Below are 24,055 nucleotides of genomic sequence, written 5' to 3'. Positions count from 1 at the left end.
GGGGTAGAATTTTATCATGGATAATTGATTTATTTATTTTGATATTTCACAATTCTTTATTGATCTATACTTTGCCCAGCATTATTTAAGAACTACAGATTCCTCTGTTATAGTTAGAGGATCCCCATGGATAATTTATGTTGGACTTCCCCCTTGCACAATTCTCCAGTTTCACATGGGAAGTATGTTTAAATCAACCTGACTTCAGAATTGCCAAAGTTTACACTCAAATTTGTCTTTACTGGCTAACTTTTTTCTATCTCTTTAAAAACCATCCCTTTTGAACATAACATGAAACCACTCTCTAATTGTTACAGTGTTGTTTACAAGCACAAAATATTGGTTTAACACAACTTTTCAGTACTAGTATTTGTTTCTTATATTTGTCTCAACTCCTCCACCATCCAATACAGACACCCAAAGCACTCTGCAGTTGCCCCTTGGAAACCAATCATATATTATTATATCGTTTTCACTCTTAACTAGGCAATAGTACAGGTCTTATTACCTTAATTTTCCAAGGCTTACCAGAAACATCATTTCTCAAGATCAGGTTCTTGGTTAATTCCTTTAGCAAAGATTCTGATTTCCTCTTGAATCTGTGCTTTGTATGAATCTCTCCTAAACAGCACTGAGACCAGAGTAATTTGTCAGTTGTCACTTTTGACCCTGGCTTTATTCTAGCCCCAGTAACCAAAAAGCAGCCTTTATTACTTAAGGAAAATAGGAAACACTGCCTCCTGGACATAAACATGTGGATTTTCTATGTCCAGGACCAAAAGGGTAAAAAGGGCAGGTTTTACCAACATTTCCTTAAGAATTAAAGTGCCACTTTTAACACTTGTGGGCTATTAACCACATGTGTGATGCTTTAGTCATAAGTCATATTTTAGGGGTCTATGTGTTAACAATTTTGCATTGTTATTGGGTCTAATTTTACAGATCTTACTTACGCCACACTCCCTTTGCAACAGGTGAGAGTGTGACTTGAGTAAGCACCATAAAATCAGAGCCCAGTTTTCCCTCCTGCATTTTTAAATAAATGTGATTTGCAAAGTTAGCATCAGTACAACATCAGGATTTTCTAAAAATATAATGATGTCATAATAAATGAAACATTGAAATGGAAAAAAAAAGTGTTTTTCTAGAAGATGTTGATTTCTTCATAGAAACTAGTGGGCAGGCATACTTTTAAAAAATAATGACAAATGTAGAATTATTACTGACACAATGAGAATGTAGATTTCAGTGACCAAAAAAAGTTGATGAGCTATAGAAGCATATGCTACCCATGTTTTAGGCCCACTGGAAGCAGCTAGTGTTCAACCAGTTTGGTTTTTATATGGCCTTAAAAGATATATGTCGATTATGATGAATTATTCTAAAATTAAAAAAAATTACCTGGTTGTTGACCAAAAAATATGAAATGGAGAGAAAGAAAAACAAACAAACATACCATGTTCACACAGAAAACAAAATAATTCTCTCAGGGACATCAGGGAAGGTGGAATATTATAACAACACATGTCATATTGTTATACTATCCCACCCACCTTAATGAAGAGCCCTTGGGCGTTGCTACTCCATAGCCTTTTGAATCCAGATTTCCTCCAACTTTCATTGTGTCACATGGCTTTCGCTGCTCAATGTATTCATTCATAGTGGACTCCAGGAGAAAGGCAAATTTGCCCTTGGATTTTCGGACACGAGCTACTCCCTCAGCTGTAGTCCTAGTGAACACTGATGGCTCTGCTGATCGCATGTAGGTCCACATCTTTTCATACACTGCTATTTTTGATCTCTGGAGGAAATTAAAATAAAATTAAATACAGGAAAGAAGGGAACAAGATGTTAATATTGACTGAACTGGAATCAGGATAAAGCCTTTTACATTACCCCCTAATTCCAATTTGTCATAATTAGAAAACTGCCTTTTACCATTAAGAAAATCAATGAAATGAAAGATATTTAAAAGTGATATTTGATGAAAAAGGTAGCTCATGTCATAATTACCCTAGTTAACTGCTTAAAGAACAACTTATTGTTTTTATAAAATATATACATCCATAGAGAGAGTTGTACTGAATTATAGCAAACAAGGAGGATTGTTACATTGTTTTATTTTTATATTTTTCCATGTCTCCAAGTGTTAGTGAGAACCATTCTAAAAAGATACATACAAAATATGCAGTTCCTATCAAGTCAGTAGTTGAGCACCAAAGGAGGAGGAGAAATCTGCCCTAGTTTGTAAACCAAATATCTATAAAACAAGAATCAAATTTTAGGTCCACCAAAGCATTTTTAGACCTTTTCTAACAAAGTGTCCAAATAGAACATACATTAAACTTAAAGAGAAATGATTCCTGTTTTTCCACTTTCTATTTTGGTAAGTTAGTTTTTCTAATCCCTTGACTTCAGTAAAGAAACTTTATTTTTTTTATTTATTGGCTCGATCTACACTGCTTTTTGTACTTAATTTATTCAATTCCTTTTGTGGGTATCTGCATTTATATTAAATTTTTTTATCCACACATTCTTTTTTTTTAATTTGAAAATATATCCAAGTGAATGCAAATGTCCCTAAGGATGTGTTTAATAAAATAGAAAAGCCTGAATCCTGTTTGGTGTTTGTTAATACAAAGATACACACAGACTTTTATCTGGTTTAGTTATTTTTGTTCAATAGCAAAGTGGGGAAATTTTGCACCTGAATTAAAACTAAAAGCAATGGAGATTTCCACCAAACTTGACTCTATGCATGAGGCCAAATTCTGAGTATCGTGTATACTTATTTAAGCCAACTTTGGTTACGAGAAGATAGAGTCCAACAAGAAGCAGATATTCAATAACTGATAAGGAACCTGAATAGCAAACTTAAGAATACATGTTCTGGGCAAAAGCAAATTACTCAGATGATTGATTAAAAGTGGTGTTCAAAATTTTTGCTTCATAAGATGGGAATTTAGCAATCAATAAACCTGTACAATAAACCACACAAGATATTAGCATATGTAAAAAATTGAACTCCAGATATTTTATGTTAATATACATTCAGATAGTGATAAATATCAGATGGGAAATAGATATCCTGAAAATTTTCAGGAAATAGAAATTATTTATTTCAGGAAATAGGTATCTGAAATGTTTTTACATTATATACTTAAAAATATCTCATGATACAGAGATCCTGATATATTTGTGTATGTGTGTTCAGGTAATGACAGGTTTCTTCTCACTACAGAAATCCTCATATTAGGAACATTCTATGCCAACTATATTTCAACTGAAAAGATTCTATGTGGTTCCAGGGCAGAAGATTATCTGAATTAATAAGATCCACTAGGGAGGCCATATTGCCTGGCCTCATTCGTTTCATCTCTAATAATGAAGTTCTCTTCCAGAGAATGAACTATTCCATTTTATAGTGAGTTCCAATCTCTGAAAATCATAAACTCTCTGGATTACTTAATCTTGTCTTTAAACATCTATTCTGGTTATTTTAATTTAGAGACTTGATGGTAAACATCTATCAGCCATATAGTAATATATATATATATTTGCTTCACTGTGTATACTAAATTGAAACTAGAAGAAATAAAATCTGAGTATTATTTTGATCAAAATTTCTTTAAAAAAATTTAAGAATACAAGAATCATGCTTGTTACTTGCCAACTTTCTTATTATTCAGTATCTCGTTACAGGAACAAGAAACAAGTAAACAAAACTAACACAGCAAAATGGAAAAAAGAAAGATTTTAGGGCTTGGTAATTATGCAAGTAATTTTACAATATAAATGCAACAGAAAATTAAAGCAAGTGATTTTTGTAAAGGAATAAAATACCTTTGTTATTGATATTTTATTGTAGTCCATTCCCATAATATTAATGTGAGGAAGATTACTGCTGTATTTGTTTAAATCATATTGATTACATATACCGTAAATGCAAAAGAAACTAACTCCTTTACAATCCTGAAGAAAGAGGAATCTTTAGTGTAATTATGCTTAACAGTTCTTATGTATCAGTATAATATAAATTAGGAATGATGAAAGAAATTTTTATAAAAAATTTATATGGTGTGTCACAATGTTAGTGTTTAAAAATTCTGATTCTGATTTAAAAGGGGCATGGTTTAGAAAAAATCAAATCCACATGGTGGAGAAGGTGAAGTGGGAGAATTCAAGAAGTAAAGCACTGGAAATAATATTGCTGTGCCTTACCTGTCACTGTAAGAGAGTGTTGTTAAGGAACGAGGGCAAGGTAATCGTTATAAATTTGATAAGACAGGCTAAACTCAGGAAATTTCTGCAGACCCAGCAAGTTCATAAATGTAATGATAATAGCACGTTTAATATCTTCATCTTCAATTGTAAAGATCAGGTTTGGGGAGTGAATATGCTCAAGGTAATAAGCAAAGGTAATATATCACCATTTTTTAAAATCATAAAATTAATGTCAGTTTCATCTTTATTATGAAACACAATATATGGGAAGCTATTTAATTTAGAACACTATTTTATTTAAAATAATTCTTGGAGATTTAAAAATGTGCTTTCTTTTTAATTTCTCAAAATTAAGTATTTTGCCATTTTTGCTTTTAATATAAATATAAAAATGTCATACACTGTAGTTGATATTTACATTGTTATCATGTGAATTATTTCCTGCTTTTAGTAGCTTATGCAGCAAGACTAAAGTTCCAGTAAGAGCTCATCAATGCACTATGACCATATTATAACAACTGAGATACTAATCTAATTTCACTGATGACAAACAGGCACAGGATAAAATTGCACTGAAATGAAAATCAGTGTGTTCAAATCAGGTATAATGTAAAAGTGCCTTTACAAAAGCCAGTCATTAAGTGACAAACACAAAATTTATTTAAATGCCTTTGCTGCTGCTGCTGCTAAGTCGCTTCAGTCGTGTTCGACTCTGTGCGACCCCATAGACGGCAGCCCGCCAGGCTCCGCCGTCCCTGGGATTCTCCAGGCAAGAACACTGGAGTGGGTTGCCATTTCCTTCTCCAACGCATGAGCGTGAAAAGAGAAAGTGAAGTCTTTCAGTCGTGTCCGACTCTTCGCGACCCCATGGACTGCAGCCTACCAGGCTCCTCCGTTCATGGGGTTTTCCAGGCAAGAGTACTGGAGTGGGGTGCCATTGCCTTCTCCTTAAATGCCTCTATGTGTATGCTTAACAAGGTGCACATAACAAGAGACTTATCAAGTTTCTTAATGGGGCAAACCCAAGGCAATAGTTGAATTCAGATGTTATTTTCCCCTTGGCTTAAATCTTTTCCTAGAACAACGGCAACATTTTTTGAAGTCCTGAGTATAGATAACTGCCTGAGGCAATTTAGTGAAGCTGACAGATGTACCATTACTGTGTTCCTGTAAGAAAACATTTTGATAGGGATGAAAATACCTTTCATGGTCTATTTCTTCAGTCTATCAGACAAATAGTTTATTTAAACCAGGTCATCATGTATGAGAGAGGAGGAAGAACACAGGGTAGGAAATGAATGAGGTTTTTATCAGAGAAACGAAATTTATGAATTCCTGGAAGTGTGCTTCCAGGGAAAATGATTTTCTTGTCTCATTTGGGTTCAACTTTTCTACAGCATAAATACCTATACTTATGAAACTCTTTCAATTTTAAAATTGGAATTGGGTAGGACAGAAAGGAGATAGGGCATGGTGACTGAACAACTTATATGGAAGACTCTGTGTCTAGGAAGCAGTTTTCTTTATTCCTATATTTTTAATCAATATATTCTCTTATCTACCTCATTAGTTTTTTAAATTTGAGAAGTTTTTAAAAATTTTATAAAGATTAGAAATAATATTTTCAATATACTTGATGACAAAGAGATTTACAGAGAGTCAGCTTTGAAATATTTTCAGGAAATCACTCTGATGTTTCTTTTCTCCTTTTCCACTCAAAGCAGAATGATGAACTTATAAACATTTGCTTTATTTACATGAAAACCAGCCATCATTTTTTAGTAAAATGCAATGAATAGAACAAATGTGTATACTATTTATACTGATTTTTAGACAAATCACTACATTTTACCTACTTTCTTTTGTGTGAAACTTTAATGACAACCCACTCCACGATTCTTGCCTGGAAAACCCCATGGACAGAGGAGCCTGGAAGGCCGTAGTCCTTGGGCTTGTAGAGTTGGACACAACTGAGTGACTAACACTTTCATCTTTTAGATTTCTAGCAAGGTTTTGAAGTTATGCTCAAATGTATTAGAGCAGTATGCTATTATATTAAGCTTTAGAGACTGGGATGCACAGTAAGTTAAAAAAGTTTGGCTAATTAAGTTTATTCATAGCGTATGGTTAATAAAATATATTGTCATGACTATTATTTATAGTTTTAGAAAAATCTACAAATACTTTATAATTAACTTAAAATTTTTTATCTCTTTGTAATGTTCCAAATTGTGGACAAATATGTTCACTGTCTGTTTTTTTCTTTTTTAAAAACACAATGTGCAGGGATGGGTTGGACAGTTTTAGAATAATTTGCTGTGTTACATCAGTGATTTAGTTTTACATCAGTGATTTAGTGTTACATCAGCATTTATAGTATATAAGAATACTATAATTGAATTTTTTTAAAAAAGAGAAATATCTTATCAAACTTCAAGTGCATGAAACTTAAGCCTGGCTTAAGGAGTAACTTGCAACCTGAATGAGAAAACAATAAATGTATACGTTTAAAATGAAAGTATAATTTCCCAAGTACTATATATGAGTGAATTTGCTTTAAAGGGCTATCATTAATTTTACATAATAGTTTAGGAAAATAGTGAAATATATCTTGTCCTCTAAATTGTTAAATATCTAGTCTCTAAGCAATTGATGTTTAATACTAATATAAGATGCAATTATTACCTAGCTAAATATCTGTGAATATGTTACCCTTACTACTTTTTAGTTTTTTGGTTCTGAAGTCACAAAATGAACCTTTATCTCTGATCAGATATTATGAAATTTATATTTCTGGATTTAAGTAAAACAAGAGTAAAAGAGATTCTCTGATCAAAAAATTCATCCTTAGAGTGGCACTAGGGGCTGAAAACCAAAAACCTCCAAAATACTTGCCATCCTGATGGCAAGCCAAAGGAATCATATCCATATGTGAAATGCAATTATATCAGTTTGAGCAATTTTATCTGCAAAAGCAGAGAAGTCAGCTCAAATGAAATACCACACAATGTTTTACAAGGGTGCTAGAACTTAGTAATTATTGTTCTCTTTATCTAGTGAGAAAGCAAATATATTGCTTTGAAATCCATTGTTACAGAATACATTATGGAACAATAAACCTCATATAAGTATTATAACATGCTATTAAGGCTTTGATACTCAAATGCAGTAAGGTTATTGTATTTTTTTTATGCCCTGTTTTCATTTTTATGCTCTAAGTCCTAAAGCATAGACAAATCCAAATCTTATCAGATAAAGTATCATCATGGCATTATCTGGAATCTTTGGGATGAATTATTAAATAAAGTTTCTTTATTTAACTTTTTTGCTGTTACTTTTCCTTAGTGAGGGTCCCTCTTGCAATGTGAATAAATCAATAGGCTTTTGCAACTTAAAGTGACTAAAATCCAAGTAGAAATATACAGCATAGCTATGTTTAAATATAGCAGTTACCATTGTGTTTGCAAAGCCTATAATAGCTAGAGCCCGTAGTATAATTGTTTGCAGAATTGCTTAAATTTCAAAGTTATGAACATTTCCTTTTTTGTTTTCCCCTCAACTTACTCTGAAGAATTCTTTTGTTGACCCTGAATCCAGTGTTCCATAGGCAATTTCTGTTTGTTTGGCCAAATCTTCTGCACTTTCTATGGGGGAGACCATTCTCTCAACCGTCAGGAAAGCAGCGAGGTTAGCAGTATAAGATGATATAATGATGAGTGTAAAGAACCACCAAACACCTCCAACAATTCGTCCTGAGAGGGATCTAAACATGGATAAGATAATGTACATTTTCCTTTCTATAATCAACATAAAGAAAAGAAATACCATTGTGTATGTTTAAAAATAATTGCAAGTGTCATTTTATGTTCTGAATAGTCTACTCAAGAATGATTCTAGTATTTCTGTATCATTTGATATCTTTCATGCTATATTGAATGTATAAATACCATTTTAAAAATACTTTTCCTTTTAATTGTTTACTTGGCAGAAATGTAGAACCAAATGCCATTCCTTCAGATCCAGAGGAGGAACACTTGCTTAAATTCATTGACTCCCCTCTTACACTTCAGTGTCTCTGAAATTAGGATGCAGCCTATGTTTGATGAGATAAAACACAGTATCACAGTTTGATTGGCAGCACTATTATAAAATAGCAATACATCTTAACAACGGGTAAGCTCTTAGATTTGATACAAGATGCTAGATGCTTTTGTGAGAGAACTTGTTTTTACCTTCAGTCAGAGGTATGCAAGGATAGATGGGACATATGCCAAGGTAGGGCTTGACCAGAAAAATACCTAGGATTGGTCTCCAAGGAACCATAGTTGAGAACATTTTGTTTGTTTGTTGGATAAGAATATTCTATTTCTTATCTGAGTGGAGGATGAGATATGTCTTAAAGTGCTTTCCACACGGGTATAAAAGTGTTCTCTTTGCCACTGCTTGCATGAGACCAAAGAATGTGACTTTTCAATGTGCAGTATGACAGCACTGAAAACTGATGCTAGAGCTCAAGAGATATTTTTTCTCACCCTTTCTCTGGCTATCAAGGATGTGTGAGTGAGCAGAGGAAAAGTGAGAATGAAATGAATAAAAAATTCAGAGCATAGTCATAATTAATTTCACCCAATAAGACCATCGGACTACCTAAAATTCCTGTGACAACTATTTTAAAATATTTTCTTAGTATTTTTCATGGCATTTCTAGCTTAAAATGCTCTCTTCTTAATGTTACTATATAAGTGGCACCTATTGGTTTTAACTTAGCATTTACTTAATCCTGATTTTTAAAACCATAAAATTATTACTTGATTTGTTTTGATTTCTTTTCATTAATTGAAAATTATTTATTCAAATTCCTATACTGGAATTTATGCACATTTATAGTGTTCCAGTAGTCATGTATGGATGTGAGAGTTGGACTGTGAAGAAAGCTGAGTGCCGAAGAATTGATGGTTTTGAACTGTAGTGTTGGAGAAGACTCTTGAGAGTCCCTTGGACTGCAAGAAGATCCAACCAGTCCATTCTGAAGGAGATCAGCCCTGGGATTTCTTTGGAAGGAATGATGCTAAAGCTGAAACTCCAGTACTTTGGCCACCTCATGCGAAGAGTTGACTCATTGGAAAAGACTCTGATGCTGGGAGGGATTGGGGGCAGGAGGAGAAGGGGATGACAGAGGATGAGATGACTGGATGGCATCACCGACTTGATGGATGTGAGTCTGAGTGAACTCCATGAGTTGGTGATGGACAGGGAGGCCTGGCGTGCTGCGATTCATGGGGTCGCAAAGAGTCGGACACGGCTGAGCGACTGAACTGAACTGAACTGGGTCATCAGGAATACAAAGTGCATTGTTGCTAAAATGTCTCTTTTTAAGAAAGATTTCTTAAAATGATACACATATATGTGATGCCAATATGTCACTATTTAAATTTAATTCTTAGCTTCTCTTGCCTTCACCTACTTTTCTCAGAGAAATTTGATATTTTTCTTGTAGCAGTAGGTTGGCTGCATTTTTGGCAAACTTAACTAAACTATGTCTTAACTGACATGAGATGTGATTCCACAGATAAAACATATATAGTATTTACATTTCTGACTCCGTATACTGCTTAGCTTGTTTATGATTGTTTAGAAAATAGTATATCTGGAACTACTATATTCACTTAGGTCTTAGGTAATTTCATGGCAGATATTTCCATTAAGCTACACAGGATTTACGTTGAATTCAAAACTAATCCTGAAAAATGAACAATAATGACAAAACATTTGATTTTGTAAAGGAAATAACATGAAAATAAATTTCTTTTCTTAAGAATTTAGGTTTAGTTTCCACCTGTCAAGTCACCATTAGGATATATTAATACTAAATGATTTTTGATGGGTTCTGATGGGTTCCATATGTTCCTTTTCCAGTGGGAAATTAACCTTTATGATGCATCCATACTTTGTGCTAATCTGGAAAAATTGGTTATGAGTATATTTAGATTAATTTGGGGGGTACAAAGTCTTTCTCTGTTTTAGGTAATGCTCTGCCTCTAGAATAAGAACATATATAGAGAAGTTATGCACAATATTTAGAATTACTAGGGAGTTGGTGAAGAACTTAAGGACTTTGAAACTAACCTGGGTGAAATGTCACATCCTTGCTGCATAAAAGCACCCAGGGAAAACCAGAGGCTGTTAAAGATGCCAAACTCGTTGGGAGGCTGGTCGCTGGGTCCTTCCTTCCCATCTTCTGGCTCTTCTGTGTGCCACTCGTATGGACTAAACCTACTAACCAGGAACAAGACCACGCTGACACCGATGTAGGCAAAGACTATGCACATCCAAATCTCATAGGCCAGAGGATCCAAGAAGGAAAACACTCCTGGTTTAGATTTCTGAGGCTTTTTGATCATAATAGATATGCCCAAACTCATGAAGGGCTTAGAGAAGTCAATGACCTCCTCTCGGACCAAAGTGATTGTCAGAGGGGCAATAGCAATCTCTGCTTTCTATAAAAGAAAAGACACATGAAAAAAATGTAGGTTAATAGATTCCATGAGCCATTTACTACCAGATTGATTCACTCAAATTTTAACTTGTTAGTATTTATTCTACATATTTGGGGAATACCTACAATAAATAAGGCCAGTGACAAAGATGAACAGTAGATTTTTTTTCATAAGATATTATGTCACTTTAATTGCAAATATATTTTTATTTGTGCTAGTAATTAGATAAGAGGGAGAGAAAAAGAGAAAGAGTAGGCATAGCAAAAATAGCTTAAACTCAAATAACTGCATTAGTCTTTAAGGGTCTGACATAGTACAGAGGAGGACACTTGAAAGTTTTCCCATATGGCTGAATTTATGAATTTCTTAGCTAGAATTGCTGATATTTTGCAGTCTTTTCTATTTTATTTGGAATGTTGTCACTAAGTCATTACTTGGCCATTCCTTAAAATTATGAATTGCAAATTTCAAATAGCCTTTTCTTTTTTATTCCTTTCCAGTTACGAGAAAACCTAGCATGAAGCTTGTGTTTGTAAAATAGAATAAACCTGTTGTTTGACAACATTTTTCAACTCAGAATACAAACAAAAATCTGGAAATTGGCATTTATTTCTTCCTATTTACATACTTTGACTTCTGCTTTCAATTTCTAAAACAGATTTTGGAAATGGTACATTCAATTCTTATAAATTTTATTAATAAGATACCAGCTTCCATTTTTATGTTGTGATTCTGAGTAACTTTTCTGAACCAGTTTCCATATCTCCAAAATTAAGATATTTTCTTAATGTTTACCTCATTACATTATTGTGATTATTAAACAAATCTGAATAAAACAATAAAACATTAACTGAAAAGTTACTGAGATTTTATGTCTATGTGGATTTAACTGTTTTGAATGGCTTCTCACTTAACCACCGTAAACAGATAAACAATGTTATGCTTATCATTGTTTTACAGATGGTTGAGACTGAGACTCAAATTAGTTTTACACATCATAGCAGCTCTGCAATTTGAGATTGTATTTCTGTTAAATCATGCCATCACTAAAATCAAATGAAATGAAGTATGGTGAAAAAACTGTAAATTGTTACATGATCTACAAATGAGAAAAGTTTTTTTGATTATTTATTTTAGAAGGAAAATATTTGGTACTAAAATGGAATCTGAAACACAGACATATATGTTCTTATGCCACTTTTATATTCACTCTATATATCTTTAGGCCCCTGGATTGATATGATGGCCAGCAGCTTGGTACAAAGGCAACTGGAGGGTTAGAGTGGGAAATGTACTCTTGCTGTCATGCTTTCCACAGAGTGTCTGAAAAGTAACTGCATATGTTTTCAAGTGGGAATAAATTTAGTTCACATCAAAAATGCCTATATATCATACAAAAGTCAGAATCATTTTTGAGAGGTTATTACTTCCCCATTATTATTACTATTTGTTTAATTTTCATTATACAGTGATATATGAAGTAGATATAGGATATAAAAACAGAAACAGAAAATTAAGAAAAGTTATCTTCATTTCCTTCATTACTCTTATTTTTTAAATATGCCCTATCAGAAATTATTTTATGAATATTATTTTTGTTATTTTAAAATTGGATAATATACAACATGATATTTTATAATCCCTTTTCTCAAGAGAATATGATGAGGTATTTCAACATTATTTCAACATATATAGTAAAAATAAGTCTTAATGATTGCAAATATTTTATCATGTTAAAGTATCAAAATTTACTCATTCAATTTATTTTGGGGGGATATCTGTATTATTCCCGGTTTAACACAATTTATAACAATGGTGATATAAACAACTTTGAAGACAAATCCTTACATATATCTTTGTTATTTAATGCTTATTACATATTTTGCCCAATTTTTCTCCCTAAAGATCATGCAAATTTGTATTGTTATCAGCACTGTGTGAAAGCACCTTCAGCTTTGAACCCTGGATATTCCCTGTGTATTTCCAGGGGATTTTTTCATTTATTCTCATTTATCTTCACCAATTTGTTGATCTCATTGTACTGACTTGAATTTTTTAAATTTTTGTAAAACTGACAATTTTACTCCTTTTATATATTACTTGTCACAGTCTTCCCCACTTCCATAGGAGCTATTCTTTTTTTGCTCATTAATTTATGTGTTTTAAATATGTTAAAATATTATTTTCCATATATATTTTTAAAATATTCTTCCTAGTCATTGTTTTGTTTACATTACGTGGTTTGTGATATTTTATTTTAGTATACATGATTTAAAATTTTGTTGTAGCCATATAAAATTATACTTTTGTATTTTCAGCCTTTGGTTTCATGCTTAGAAAAATCCTTCTCATAGTGTATGATCAACCTCAATATATACTTTATTCTAGTACCTATAATCCCCCTATAATTTATCTAGCATATTAACATAACAATGTATTACAAAATTGTCCTGCTTTACCAGTAGGGATAAATGGATAATGCTTCCTTTCTCTGATGTGAAATACCACCTTTCGAATACTACACTGTTCTGTGTAGTATCTTCTGAAATTTTTTGCATATACAAGTGGCCATTAATGAGACTAAACACTTTAAAGGTAGAGGAGCATGAATAGAAATAAAAGAGTCTCCAGCACATAAAACTAGGTGCAATGGAAAGCAAACATTAGATAACAGTGGTTGATGGCAATGCTCAATAAGGACACACTTGAAATTCTGAAAGAGGCCAAGGAACAGAAGATATATTTGAGTTTTCTCTGCTAACTTTGGAGATGTTGCATTTGCCTTGTTCCATTAGTTCTCAGTGATTCCCAAAATTGAGAAAAATGTCCTTTGTAAGAGCTTGATAATATTTGGATTCTCAATGACTTCTGGAGTGAGGCTGATGAACCAGCATTCTTGTGGTATGACTTCCCTGGTGGCTCAGACGGTAAAGCGTCTGCCTACAATGTGGGAGACCCTGGTTCGATCCCTGGGTTGGGAAGATGCCCTGGAGAAGGAAATGGCAACCCACTCCAGTTCTCTTGCCTGGAAAATCCCATGGATGGAGGGGCCTAGTAGGCTACAGTCCATGGGGTCGCAAAGAGTTGGACACGACTGAGCGACTTCACTTTCACAAGTAATTCTAGTGTTGGCAGGACATGGAATTTGCTCTGAGAAAAATCTCTTTGGTTAAAATATGCATACAGAAGTACAGTAGGGAACAGGAAAAGGCCCTGGAGCAGTATACCACAGAACATCCTATGAGGAATTTGTTGCAGTGTGCAGTAGTGACAGGCAGAAAGAACCTGAAAGTGTAAGGGAGGTTTTGAGCTTTGGGGTAACCACTTGGTGGTGTGCTGAGATCACATCTAAGTGTCTGGCAGATAATCTATTCCTAACAATTACAGTAACAAGGTTTGCAAAGGATAAAGTAAAAAAAAATAAATAAATAAACGGACTCAAAGTTAATCATCTTGCTGGCTTTGTTGAGTAGAAAAATATATACAGAGTTTTACTTAAGGCTTGTAAACTGAGAATTCATGTGTGCATTAGCAGTAAGAAAGGAAAAATAAAGTAGTTGAGAGGCAAGTAAAGGCTTTGCAGACACCAGAATGGAATATATCAAATCTGTGGAAAGTATATGAGACATGAACAAAGATTCTTTTCGGGAAAAAATTGGACAACTCAAGTGGTAAAGATCAGATTATTTAAATCCTTGCAAACTGGCTGAGGAATCAATAAAGAGTAATAACCATTATGTTATCTTCTCTCTCTGAGAACAGCCTGACTTTGTGACTTTCTGTGCCATGTGACACATGTACTAGTGGTACAATTTTGTTGTTTGTAATTATACTACTCCCTTTATATCACTTGTTTTTACTATTTAAACAATATTCTCCCAATAAAACATCATCAAGAACACTTGCAAAGGAGTGAGCCTGGGTTACCAACTTGGTAAGGACTCCAGAGGAGAGATATGTAACAATTGTAGAAAATAACTGATTAGTTATCTGGTCTGAAATTAACTGACAATTCAAGAATGCGTTTTTGAGATGAGATACTCAGTAGTGTTTTCTGAAGGTAAATGAATTAGTGTAGTTCTAGGCACTAGGTTAGTGTTCACATTTAAAATCTTAAAATTTAATACATTACCAACAAACACATGCTTTAAGAACTCTTTTTCTTTGAGAATTAAAGCTCAGTATCAAACCGTTGATGAGCCCGGTGGTAAAATACTTTTTGATTTTTTAAGACTGAAAATTTTGTTTTCCTCATTTAGGGCACCTAACTAGTCAGCAGTTCTTTCAAATGACTATAAAGCTAATGAATTGCTTTTTAATGCCAAATAATTTCCTCTTACTGCTATAGCTGTTCTGTGCAGAGAACGTTCATTTTTTTCATGGTCTGAAAGCAGGATGTAGAAACGCAAAAGTATTGAACTGCAGTTCTGGCTCAAAAGTAAGCCCCTCTAGATACTTCAGTTATGTTCTAACTGGAGTGGGTTGCCTTGCCCTTCTCCAGGGGATCTTCCTGACCCAGGGATCAAACCCAAGCTTCCCGCATTGTGGGCAGATTCTTTATCACTTGAGCTGCCTGGGAAGCCCAATGTTCTAACTTGTTCTACTTTTATTCTTTCCTGGGGAAGGATTACTTTTGTGTAATTCTTAGGTTTTAAAGGGAGTCTTGGATAATTAATCAGAGAGAATGTGTTTTGAACATGAAATTTGTGAAATGTAAATTGGCTTATAGGGAATTTCAGAATACATTTCAAGTGTATATGACTTTTATTGGTTACTTGATGGATAGAACTCACTGTGGGCTCTAGGTTTGATTTTTGGGACTTTGGAAATATATCATCACTGGCAATTGATAAATACTGGCTTGATTTTAACACTGCAATGTTAGCTGAAGAGACCAATCTTGTTCTAGTTCAGGCAGGAATGTCTACACTGAATTTGCCCTTGGCTTTTAATATGTATGACTTCCCTGGAGGCTCAGATGGTAAAATGTCTGCCTACAGTGTGGGAGACCCAGGTTCAATCCCTGGGTTGGGAAGATCCTCTGGAGAAGGAAATGGCAACCCACTCCTGTACTTTTGCCTGGAAAATCCCATGGACGCAAAGTGTGGTAGGCTACAGTTCATGGGGTCACAAAGAGTTGGACACGACTAAGTGACTTCACTTTCACTTTGAATATGTACACTAAAAATCTGGTGAACGCAAAGGGAAGGGCCTGACATGCTTTCACGTGAGGCCCACTATGGAATAAATTATTGCTTTATGATGTCATTGCATGTAAGTTTAAATTTATTGTGTTCAGCAGAGATGTAAGATTTCACGTTATTGGTGAGTCTTTAATATATGCTAACTAGTTTGCTGATTGCTTCACTAATAATTTAAAAGATATTTACTTGTAAATACAAGCAAATAGAAATATAAATAATTAGCTAAAATAAGGCTCAACTTTATGCTGTTAAAGGAAATCTGCTCCTACAATTATCAAGTAACAGATAAGTAATGGAGCTGTTTTGTAGCTCTCAAAACATGTTTCTGATATAGCAGCATCAAGCTTAAGAAAATAATCATCATAGATACTGAAGTTAGTGTTTTTTTTTAAATAGAATATCATATTCTGAATTTTTATCTTTTTAAAGTTATCAAGTATTAGTTTCCGTAATTGTTAGGAAATTACTAATGAAATATAGAAATATTTGACATCATATATGCTTCTTTGAATGTAACTGCAAATTTTAAAAAAAACAACAATAGACATTTAACAATTGATATGTGCCCAAGTGAAAAAAACTTTCGGGTTTATGTAAGTAAATTTTCTAATAGATTGATTTGCTTACCCCGTAAACAAGTTCTCCTACCATCCCATTCCAGATTTTTGTGTCTGCATCCCTTGCTCCATATTTTCCATCAGGGACAATGGCAATTTTATATTTGATACCAATATGTTTTGCAATTTCAGATGCCAAATCTACACAGTATCCTTCATACTTGTCATTTCCTTCAAACATTTCATGATTTTTCTTGTACATAACATATGGGGATTCCTATAATGAGAGAAGTAGAACTGTAAAGGAGAAATTATGAAACATTCAAAAATTCTATGCAACTTTCACTTTCAGAACTTAACAAATGGATTATATTTAGTACTAATACACACACTGGTTTTGTGTGGCAAGAAATTGATAATAAAACAGATGAATATATAACTATGCTTAGAAGTATATTAAGTTGCTTTATAGATTCTGTTTTTATACTAAAAATAGAATCTTTAAAATAAAGTAAATTTCTTTTGAGTGATTATTACATACTTAGCACTGTGACTGTGATAGGAAAAATATATGTTAATAATTGACTAGAGAAGCATAAATTATCATCTATGGGAATGGGATTACCATTTTCAAAGTATCTCATGACCTGAAGATTACTTAGGAGTCAACTTTGTGTAATAAAAGACTTATTCAAAGTTATAGGTCTCTGTATTCTGCATCTTGTTTAGCCACATTCAACTGTGACTCCCTTCAGGAAAAGAGCCATATTATTTTTCTTTGCTCTCTGGGATTTAGCAAGATGCCTTGGTCAGAGCAGGTATTTAGCAAGTGCAAAGAAGAAACAAATTACAGTCCTTAACATTTTATATACTAATTTGTATTAAATTGGTTTTCCTAAAATTGTCCAGTATCTTGGCTTTAATTAAGGTTGTGATCCAAGAATTTTTATTCTATTATAAAAATATGTTCCCAATGAAAGCTAATAATTTTTCCCAATTGTGAAAATCATAACTCTTCAAGTAATATTTTTAGTAATATTCTCATTTAGTTTGTGAAGCAATAAGACGAAATAGGATGAATTATTGTGAAATGAAAAGATTACTGCTAATTCATAACTGAACAGTTTTGGGTACATACACACACACACACACACACACACACACACACATCCCTAAACCAAACCATTTAAAGTCTGTGAAACTAAAGCACTTGATTTTATAAATAAAACCTAATGCCACCAACTGAAAGATAGGCTCAGTGAACATGCAGTACATACAGAACTCCAGGTCACACTTCAGATTTCTTAATTATTTGCAGACAAGGAATGACCACTTTTGACTACAATGTTATTGAAGTCATGATTTATATTTTACAAAATAGCACTGTGATATTCATTTAATAATTTTAATACATATCTTTTCTTTTCTCCCAGCAAATCTGTAGTTGGGAAAGTTGAACTTGCTCTTAGAACTCTGGATTAGAAGATGATTTACTTTGCATTACATGGCAGACTACACTAATTCTGATTTTGTTTTAAAATACTTTGTAACTATAGAAACTATTTTAAAAAGCAATAGAAGTGTAAATTATATAATATGTGATTTTCTCTTAGAGATGCCCTAAATAACTCTATTGTGGGCAATTGTTCAGGATTTGCTCTTATATTTTCTTAAATCCTGCCTTAAGTAGACATGGCCAAAAGAACCAGAAGTCTCTCACTTCTTCCTTGAATTTGATGGATATTCTAACACTGGACTTGGTTAAGAAATTTCTCCACCTACAAAATAAAGGCAGCTAATTATCTCTTTAGATAGAAGAAAATTATTTGTTAGCTTAAAGAAAACATTCTCCAGATATAAATCATTTTGTAAAATATGAATGTGGTTATAAAAATTGTAAGTTGTTGCAAGATTGTTAATTTCTAAAATATGTTATGGAATATTACTTAAAATGAACCAATACTTTCATTTTGCTTCTTTTCTTCTTGCGATAGTTAATTAAAATATGGAAGAATATGTATGAACAAGCACAAATTGCATATTTGCACAATCCTTAACATTCTAATTAAAATGGTTGTTAATAAAGCAAATGAGAGGTTTTCAAAAGGAGTATTGCTAAGGTTTACACTTGCTACTAAGATTGATAAATTCTAGAGTCTGAAATACTTGAACACATGAATTTTAGCCCTCAAATGTGTATTAGCTTGTGTACAGAAGTCTCTTTAGCTAGTATTATCATCTAGCTTGCAAAATCCCCTCTACATTATATAGTGAATAATTTGTTTCATTAAAAGCTGCATTTTCAATGTTTACTCAAATATTTCATAAATACCCGCTGTGTGGAAGGCAGCTTGCTGGGAACTAGAGGGTATAAAAATAAATTATATATGTTCCTCATCCTCTTACGATTATGATTAAATTCTTTGTAATAAAGGTACAGGAGTGAGAATGCTGGGAGACCACCATATATAATAAAATATATAGGAAAAAATAATACAAGCCCTCAGTTATTTAGTGCTTGTTCTGAGTCAAGTACAAAGTTATTTAACTGTTATTTAATGGTATCCTTTTATTTATTTTTCACACTGCCATTTCGAGGTAGGCATTTCCCAATTTGCAGATGGAAAATTTAAGCTTAAAGAATTTCAACAAATTGTTCAATTTCACAGAACTAGCAGGAGTGGAAATTGAACCCATAATTTGAATGTCTGGACATTTTTGAAGCTACTGTAGCATCTGTCAAAATACATGCAACTATTTGAGATTTCATGTGATTTAACAAGAGAGAAGACAAGATTAAACATATGAATTTCTGTATTTTTAGTGAATGAAATTTTTGAAAAAACAATGTATTAATACCTTTCCATATTTCCTCATAGTGTCTGCTACTCAATAAATATAAGGTGTTCAATAAATATAAAGATTTCCTGGTCTATCAATGCTTCCTAAATAAGAATATCATGGCAAGGTATTTATATTAGAACTTCTGGTTCAGGGGTTCAAAATGAAAGTAAATATTAATGAGTTACAGATCATCTCTTTTGAAACAGGCATGTGTATCTATAAATACAAATTTATTTAGTGTCTTTGATATTTTTCACTTTCTTTTTTGGACAGCAGCACCCATCAGATTTTTGTTTTCCTAACAAACAAACCAACAAAGGCTAGAGAAGCCTTTAGTTTATTGAAAATGTTGATTAGAAGTTTGCTGCTGTTCAGTCACTAAGTCATGTCTGACTTTTAGGGGCATGAATAATTGTTGAGATTCAAATAGTGGTGCATGCAAATTAAGAGAAATAAGATGATCACACTCAGGAAGATGGAAGAACGAAAGGAGAGAACAGCTAGGCGTTTCTTGAATAAGATCTCTCATAGCTGCTCAGCTCTTTCCAGTTTCTTTGAATCTGTCTCATTTCCCTTTTCTTTCATGTTAAATCCAAATTAGCAGCAAATCCTCAACATGCTCTCAACCTTTTCATTTGTCCCGTCTCAAACCTGATAATTTATGTACAAGTAGCCCTTCAAACACTGCATACTTGAGGAGACTCAGTACAAAGTTGTGCTGAAGAAAATACCAAGTCTTTTCAGTATAGTAAAAAATGAGTTATAGTCAATCATTAAGGGGTGTTTGTGAACCATCTTTGATAAGCAACCTTCTGGAGCCCCAGGTTCTCAACTGTGAATTAAAATGGAAGGCTATAACCTACCATCTTTGTTATCAATTGCTATGTTCTGTGGGACAACAATTCCTTAGAAGTTATTTGAAATGCATTACTTCTTAGTGATTATGAGTTTATTAGTACAATTTCCATAATGCATAGTGTTCTACATCTGCTCTGCTATTTCAGGAAAGAAATCAATCTCTGTTTAAAGCTATGGCATTAGGGTTTGCTTATGAAAATGCCTATATAAATGAATTAAGATGATTTTCAATAAAAAAAGTATCATTTTCCTACTGGAGAAACTTTTGTTTGGAATATTTGTCTTGATATTTAGCAAAAATAAAACTGTCAAAGTATATATTTATTGGAAAAGCTTTAAGATTTTCTAAACATCACAAATATAATCATTGAAACCACTAGTTGAAAACAGGTAAAATAATAAAATCAGTAATATCAAAAGTTATTTGCTATGTGGATATTTGCTTTTATCCAAAGAATTTTAATGTAGATAATTTATCCTGTGGGTAAAATTCTTATAAATGAACATTAAAATGTTATTAAGAAATCAGTAAATTTAATAGTGGCATAATTTTAAGTTTATTAGAAATAACATTTAAAAGCATTGAGTTATAAACTCTTTGGAAGCAGATGCATGTATTGGGAAGATTAATATTTTGTTCAAGAAAGAAAATAAAAAAATTGTATAGATATTTATATGTATGTATAAATATGCACTTGTATATTGTATATGCATATGTATCTACGTGCAGTGCATTTACAAAATTCCACATAAAAAGATAAACTACCAAACAACTCATAAAAAGAATAAAAAATATTTATGGAAGGACTGTTATAAATAAAATTGTTTTGAGGCTTATAAAGTAATTATGATACTGCAGTGAATATATTTGGATTTTGTGGAAAAATTTCCAAAAGGATTGTTGAGTTCATGAGATGGTAAGAAATGCATTCTTAGTTTAGTAATGAGTTATGTTTCATTTACTTTCAGTGAAAGATTTGGGGAAAAATGAGATTGACTGAAATTTAATTGCATTTCTCCTTTTCCAGAGAGTTCAGCCAAAGAAAGTAGTGAAATTGCAGAGGAAACCACGACCCCAATGTCTACTGCAAACCACTTTTCCCTCAATTGCTACATTTAGCTAAACCACGTGGCACAGATGTGGCTTCCTTAGGTTGTTTTTTTGAATGTAAAATGTTAAATTAACATGGTCATAGTCTCACAAATTTTATAAAATTTTTAGTCAGTAAGACTTAAAGAGAAAAAATGTTGAGCATCTGAATCCAAAACTTTAGATCTTTCAATTTTGTAGTCATGATTCTCATGTGATTATAGTGTCAAACTTACTTTTATTTAGATTTAGTTAAGTTATATTCAGAATGACTATATTCAGGAAGAATAAATTAGTCATTAAAATGAAGACATAAAACAAATAGATTTCAGCAATGCAAAAAGCTAAAGACACATTTTATTGAAAAATGGTATCTACTATACTTATTATATTTTTTGTCTACTTTCTCTCATTAGAATTAAAGTCAATTGTAAGTGCAGGATTTTGGTCTGTTTTCTTGTCTAACATATCCCAGGCTTATAACTGTGCCTAGCAAATAGCAGACGCTTAATAAATATTTGTGAATGAATAAATAAATTTCTCAATCAACTTTATTCAACAATACCATATACTATTACAGTGCATCAACATGTAAATAACAACATACACAAAGGAAAGACAAATGGTAGAACAGCAAAGTCATAACAATTCTGATCAAAATGAATGAGTTCTAGTGCCACAACAGCCTTCTTTTTATGTCTAGATATCTGTCTTGCACATAGTTTAATATCTAACCAATTCCATTCCTGTTGAAAGTTTTCAACTTAATCTGAGGGATTATAATACACCAGTGTCAATATCTCATTCATCTACAAAAAAGCACATTACTTTCAAGATGAAAGAGATGATGGAGATGTCATAGGTCCTGGGATAATATCAACAAAAGCAAATACAAGGAACACTTTTGGCGAAAGGATGCTAGCATTTTTGTTTTTGAATTATTGAAGTTGCAAAGATCATAGGTATTATTTATATAGAGATTACATTTTTATACAAAAGACAGATACTAGTACTGCACTATTTTCATTGCAAAAATATTGGTGACATCACTGTCAAAGAAAAGATAACTGTACAGAATAGTCTTTAGATATATAGGAAACAACTGGATTTTTCAATCATTTTTTGACAGCGTGCTTTCTGAAAAATAGCCATGCTTGCAAAACTAATTCAATATTGTGGCCTGAAGAATTGTATCTCCACCCCCTTTAATAACAGAATCTACATTATACCTATAATGAACACTAAAACACCTTATTTCATGTAGAACAGGCAAAATTTCAAAAAAAAATTTAAGGAAAGCAACTATGTGTATCCAGAAAAGAAGGACACAAATTCATAGATATTTACTTTTAGAAAATCTACTCTTGGCATTAGAAGTGTTAAAATTTCATCATTTATGTACAATGACCTCATTTCAAGATATGGGAATAAATACGTCAGAATTAAGTATTATTTTTCAACATTTAGTTTCTTGAAAAAGATGAGGATTAATTCTTCTTTGTTCTAGTATCTCAGGAAAGTCACAGAACTTAAAAATAAGTGTGGTTTTTTTTCTGGTAGTCCAGAGTTGATCATCCAAGAAGAATCCCAAATGAACAATTAGCTTAAATTTACTACACAGAAGAACAAGACTTGAGCTTTAGTTAGGAATAGTCGAACAACGTGGAGCTCATTTCTTTCTTGATCAATTTCTTAAAATAGGATTCTTCATCAGAGGCTGAAAAGAGGAGGACTGTACTGAAGTATGACTTTCCATTACCGTCTTTTTTAGGAATATATATATGTATATGTACATATACATATATATACATATATTTAAGTCCCATGCATTACACAATTAAGTTAGAAGATATTTATTTTTCATTCATACACAAAAGCTCCTGTTGGTTGGTTTGAATTCTAAAATTATAAACTTCCAATTAAGGCTTGACAGATTAACATTAAGTTGCTAGCTAGTGGCGCAACACTGATAAAATTAATTGCAACATGTGAAAGCTTTTCTCTGGCATTTTCATGCTTTGACCTCAATGTCAAAATGTTGGAAATAATTTGACATTACTAAAAACATAAGTTAAAATTACGTAAGATAAAAATTAAATTACAGAAAATAGTTTTTCTTCATTTAGAGTAAGGGCTTTATAAAAATTAAAAAATGTGTCCTGCCAAATGAGACAGTGAGCTGTGGATATGTAACTTAAAATTAGATAGAAACAGTTACCGATTGTTGATCTCCTTTGACTAGCATTGACTATAAAGAGTATGTTTGAATTTAGAAGAGAAAAATATGAGATACACTATTTAAAAGATAATTTCATGAGAATCTCTTTGAAAAAGCAGACTTAAGATTTAGAGTATTTTTAATTTTATAATGTGACCGAATGAAGATCATATTTTTGTTAATTTAGGAGAATTTCAATAAATTTTAATGCATTTTCCCCCCACAGGTCAATGAGAAAAATAATCGGTACAAAAACTCCTTTGTGAAGTAAATATAAATATAGAACAAAATTTATTTTTAAAGCATACAGTTGTCTAAAACATGCTCATTAAAATCTTAACATTCATATCTCTATTATAAAGACAATGCAAATCATTATTAAATTAATAAATTACCTGAAAATCATAATTTTAAGCACTATTAGCTATTATTACATTGATGTTTAAAAACATAATAACAATATATGATGTTTAAAACTGGGTATTTCATGTGATTAGTTGTTGATCATTTTCATGTTCATTCTTTTGTCCTTTGAAATCTTAGCATTTGATTCATTTCCAATG

At 32.4% G+C, this 24,055-nt stretch overlaps 1 protein-coding gene across 5 annotated transcripts in view; it reads right to left on the bottom strand.

Annotated features, from left to right (window-relative positions):
• GRIA4 (glutamate ionotropic receptor AMPA type subunit 4) overlaps window positions 1–24,055 on the bottom strand; it is a 686,576-nt gene that overhangs the window by 50,856 nt on the left and 611,665 nt on the right. For 4 of the 5 annotated variants that reach the window (XM_070384351.1, XM_070384348.1, XM_070384349.1 and 1 more), the window contains exons 11-14: window positions 16,553–16,759; window positions 10,351–10,721; window positions 7,789–7,987; window positions 1,554–1,801 (exon numbers count right to left, since the gene is read on the bottom strand). In XM_070384351.1, coding sequence (XP_070240452.1) covers window positions 1,554–1,801; window positions 7,789–7,987; window positions 10,351–10,721; window positions 16,553–16,759 — 1,025 coding nt within the window. Of the gene's footprint in view, window positions 1–1,553; window positions 1,802–7,788; window positions 7,988–10,350; window positions 10,722–16,552; window positions 16,760–21,769; window positions 22,992–24,055 lie in introns of those variants that run through there. The other variant, XM_070384352.1, reaches the window with a different exon arrangement.

The sequence above is a fragment of the Bos mutus genome, chromosome 15, assembly GCF_027580195.1.
Source record: "Bos mutus isolate GX-2022 chromosome 15, NWIPB_WYAK_1.1, whole genome shotgun sequence".
Classification (NCBI taxonomy): domain Eukaryota; kingdom Metazoa; phylum Chordata; class Mammalia; order Artiodactyla; family Bovidae; genus Bos; species Bos mutus.
The sequence above is the reverse complement of the archived record's forward strand: the minus strand, read 5'-3'. Positions and strand labels throughout refer to the sequence as shown.